Below are 4,659 nucleotides of genomic sequence, written 5' to 3'. Positions count from 1 at the left end.
CAAGTGCAGGGACTTGAGTTCAATCAAGTTGCTAAGAGAGCTTGGAATTTCTCCAACAAGCATATTATTTTCCAAATTAATAGAGAGGTCAAGATGCTCTAAGTTGACTAGTTTCCCAATCTCATGCGGTATTAATCCAGAAAGTAAATTGGTTACAGAATTTAGTGCAATGACTACAGAATTTGATGCACTTCTTCGTAATGGAACATGGACTCTAGTTCCGCGCACTCCCTCAATGAATGTTGTGGGCTCTAAATGGGTATTCCGTCTTAAGCATCGAGCTGATGGTTCTCTTGAAAGATACAAAGCTCGACTTGTAGCTAAAGGATTTAGTCAACAGCCAGGTATTGACTTTAATGACACTTTCAGCCCAGTCATCAAAATTACATCTGTCAGACTATTATTATCAATAGCTGTTAGTTCTAATTGGCTTGTACGACAATTGGATATTTCAAATGCATTTCTTCATGGTCATCTTGAGGAAACTATATTTATGGAGCAACCACCTGGTTTCATTCATCCACAATTTCCATCTCATGTTTGCCAACTCAAGAAATCCTTATATGGTCTTCGACAAGCTCCTCGTGCATGGTTTCATCGACTATCTAATTGGTTACAAGCTCAAGGATTTTCTGGATCAAAGACTGACTCGTCTCTATTTCACAAATATAATGATGAAAATATGATATTTTTTCTTATTTATGTGGATGACATTCTGATAACCGACAATGATCACAAGGATATCACAACTTTATTAAGTCTTCTCAATCAAGAATTTCCTACTAGAGATTTGGGTATTGCTCGTTTTTTTCTTGGTATTGAGCTTATTCCACATGAGGATGGCTATCTTCTCTCTCAGAGCAAATACATTACTGGACTTCTTCAAAAAGCCAAAATGGATGGAGCACGTCCGGTCTCTACGCCAATTGTTATAAACAACTCTCCAACTTCATCCTCTCCTGCTCTATCTGATCCACAAATTTATCAAAGTATTGTTGGGCCCTTACAATATGTCACTATCACACGTCCTGATATTACTTTTACGGTAAATCGTGCTTGCCAATTCATGCATGCTCCAACCGAACAAAATTGGGATAATGTAAAAAGAATACTTCGCTATCTCAAAGACACTATTCTACATGGTCTTCTTTTATATCGCCAATCATCTCGAGATTTACATGCATATAGTGATGCGGATTGGGCAAGTTCTCCTGAAGATAGACGTTCTACTAGTGGATATGCAATATTTCTTGGACGAAATCTTATTTCATGGAATTCGAAAAAGCAACCTACGGTATCTCGTTCAAGCACTGAGGCAGAATATAAAGCTATAGCAAATACAACGTCAGAAATTATTTGGCTTCAATCACTTCTCTCTGAACTTCATCTTGCATCAAATATTGCACCAAAAATTTGGTGCGACAATATTGGAGCAACATATCTTATAGCAAATCCAATCTTTCATGCTCGTACAAAACATGTGGAAATTGATTTTCATTTTGTTCGTGAACGTGTGGCAACTCAGCAGTTATCCGTCTCTTATATTTCTGCTGAAGATCAAATCGTTGACATCTTTACTAAGCCACTATCCAGACAACGTTTCAACAAGTTAGCAAGCAAACTCAACGTCAGAGATCTCCCGCTGAGTTTGTCGAGGGGTAAAAGAGATATAACAGAATTATCCAAATTGACCGGATCAAATTACCAAATCAAATCATATTAGTATTTGGATTATTCTAATAATTCTGTTATAATTATTCTCAGAATTATTCTTAGAATAATTCTGTTATTTGTTAATTAGTTATTTGACCAAGTACTTTTGAACATTATATATTGTATTGTCCTTAGGGCAAATATCAATGAACAATAGATTTTATTATTCTCATCTTATTCCTCCTCTCTCCCTATTCTTCTTCTTACAGCTTGGGCCCAGAAAGATCAAGATGACGAAGATTGGTTAAGTTTCCAAGATGAGGGGGAATGGTTCCACTAAGATTGGACCAAGAAAGATCAAGATAACTCAGTTTGTGAAGAGAACCAACGAGAGGAGGAATTTGGGAGCCCTCAAAGTCATTGAAACTTAGATTTAAGGTGTGCAAATGAGTTAAAGACAACAATGATGGATGCAGCAGCTCACCCCTCAAAGCCGTCTCCCACCAATTATCGTCTTGGTAGGGATTTGTAATTCCAAGGTTGAGCTCGGCCACTCGTACTCTGCCTGTTTTGTTATAGCAGACTACGCCAGTCCATGCGCAGCAGTCGTCTCCTTGGGCCTCCTGCCACGAAGACAAGCGGGCGGAAGGATCTCGGATGGCGGCTTTGTAATGCAAGAGAGCATCTTTCTCCCTCGGCAAGCATCCCTCGCTGCTCACGCTCGCTTCTACTCCAGCTACCTCCACAAGAAGGAAGGCCATCATGATGAGCCAACAAAGCATGACAAGATCAGCTGGAAACTGATAGTAGCAGCGGTAGTAGTGGGGGTGGTGCAGTGGCCATGGCTCACGGAAACGGAGTCTGCTTCTCCAGGTCCTTGCCATACTCTTTAATTTAATTTAATTGGTGGATTATATTCTTATTAATTTTGCAGGAAACCAATGGCAATGGCAATGACTATTTATATATATTGAAGAATGAAATGAAGAGTCTATTTCCCTCCGCCATTAATCATTATTGCAAGAATCAGTCATCGTGCTCTACTTCTGTGGAAATTGGCAATATAATATTCATCGATCTATTATAGCAACTGGTCCATTGATCGATCGTTTTCTTGTGTGGAAATTGCGATAGATGCTTTTATTTCCTGCCGCTCATGAGACGGCCGAAAGAGTGACAAATTAATTAATTAAATATACCGCAATATAATTTTTTATTACTCTATTTTTGTAAATGCTAGCTAATTAAGTAGAATAGAATAGTTTTGTTTTCTATAAAGACGATCGAAAAAGATTAGTTTTCTACTGTATCGAGTTTAAATAAGTTTACAATAAATTAGTTGGGGAAATTAAACTGATCTATTAATGACTACAAGAGAAATATGCTTCTAATCGAAAGACTAGCTAATTCTTTGTTTTTATCTGAAACATTTCTGTTTCTAATAAGGAACTTGTAAAATGATATGACAAAGAGCATGAAGGGGACCCACGCCACCATATCAATGTCTACCAGGCCATATCCAAAAGGGTGTAGCAATTAGTACGTTGTGACCTGCAATACCGTATCAATGGCTCATCAATTCAAGTTGTCAATTTATGGACAAGCTAATTAATTGAAACAAGACTTGTTGGATTGATTTAGTCAAATTTCCTCCAACAAGAAGGGAAGGGAAGGGAATGGCTGGTGGAGGCCGCCAAGGATGAAGGAAAATATGTATGACAAGGAAGGGAGATGTGAGTGGCAACAATATAATGATTGACCGATCGAGAGGGGCACGGTGAAGGAGGAAGAGATGGAGTGGTGGAGGAGAAACCGACGACTAAGAGTGCTCGTCTTTCACTCTTCTGAGTCCATATACGACTTCAAATTCTTCTACACTTTACATCCTCATTAAATCACTCACTATCTGATATTGAAATATAATTCTACCATACGATATATGCCTTCATTCGACATCGGCACTTAATTAGAAAACTAGAGCTCTTGGATAATAAATATTTAGAGTCGTCTCAAGACCGGAAGATCACAATTCTTCCATACATAATGACTTACATGAACCATATCAGTTATTCTTCCTCCTCCTAATTATGACTCAAGAACTGGTCAATCGATTTGTCGTCTTCTTCTGTGGAAATTAGAGTCATGGAAATTGCGATCGATGCCTTATCCTGCTGATCACGAGACGCCAACAACTTTGACGAGCAGACCAAGTCAATGACGAATAATGCAGCTGAGGTGTGTAGCTCACGGCAATGGCAATGCAATGCAATGGCTAGTTATGTTGAAGACTGCGTCTGTGTCTAGTGAAGAGTCTATTTCCCTCGATCGGCCATTATTCCAATAATTCAGTTGTCTCTCTCTCTAAAAATTGTCATTAATTCTTCATCCATCAGCAAGTAGTGGTCAATCATCTCGTTGTGTGGAAATTTGGGTGATGATGGAAATTGTGATGCTCTGTCCTGCCGGTTATGACACACCAACGACATTGACCAGCAGACCAAGAAGTCAAAGGCGAATAATGCAGTTGAGGTGGTAGAAAGAACGCATGCATGCATCTTGCTAATTACTCCAATTAACTTAGAGCGTCTGCTAGCTCAAGAGAATGCAACCTCCTTTACCACAAGTATTTTCTTCTTCTTCTTTTCTATCAAGATCAAATTTCTATTTTATCAAGTTTAAACAAATCTATCAAACAGAAATATATATATATATATAACTTAAATATCATAAAAATAAAGATTATCAAAAATATCCTAATAAAAAGACTTAAATTATTTTTCCAATTTACTTTTATCTCTGCATCAATCAGCAAGTAGTGGTCAGTTATCTTGTTGTGTGGAAATTTGGGTGATGATGAAAATTGTGATACGTACTCTGTCCTAGCTGCCGGTTATGGAACGCCAACAACACTGACGAGCATACCAAGACAATGGCGAATAATGCAAGTGACACATGCATCTTGCTAACTACTCCAATTAACTTAGAGCGCCTACTAGGTCAAGAATG

The 4,659-nt window shown here is 38.3% G+C and overlaps 1 protein-coding gene across 1 annotated transcript; it reads left to right on the top strand.

Moving 5' to 3' along the window:
• The first annotated feature begins 1,819 nt into the window (after positions 1 to 1,819).
• Positions 1,820 to 2,855, top strand: LOC122007125. Its single transcript, XM_042562904.1, has 2 exons — positions 1,820 to 2,526; positions 2,588 to 2,855. The coding sequence occupies exons 1-2, from the start codon at positions 2,124 to 2,126 to the stop codon at positions 2,608 to 2,610; spliced, it is 426 nt and encodes a 141-aa protein (XP_042418838.1). The 5' UTR covers positions 1,820 to 2,123; the 3' UTR covers positions 2,611 to 2,855.
• The last annotated feature ends 1,804 nt before the right edge of the window (positions 2,856 to 4,659 follow it).

Source organism: Zingiber officinale, chromosome 7B, assembly GCF_018446385.1.
Source record: "Zingiber officinale cultivar Zhangliang chromosome 7B, Zo_v1.1, whole genome shotgun sequence".
Classification (NCBI taxonomy): Eukaryota; Viridiplantae; Streptophyta; class Magnoliopsida; order Zingiberales; family Zingiberaceae; genus Zingiber; species Zingiber officinale.
Note: the sequence above shows the minus strand (reverse complement) of the source record. Positions and strands in the feature narration are given on the sequence as shown.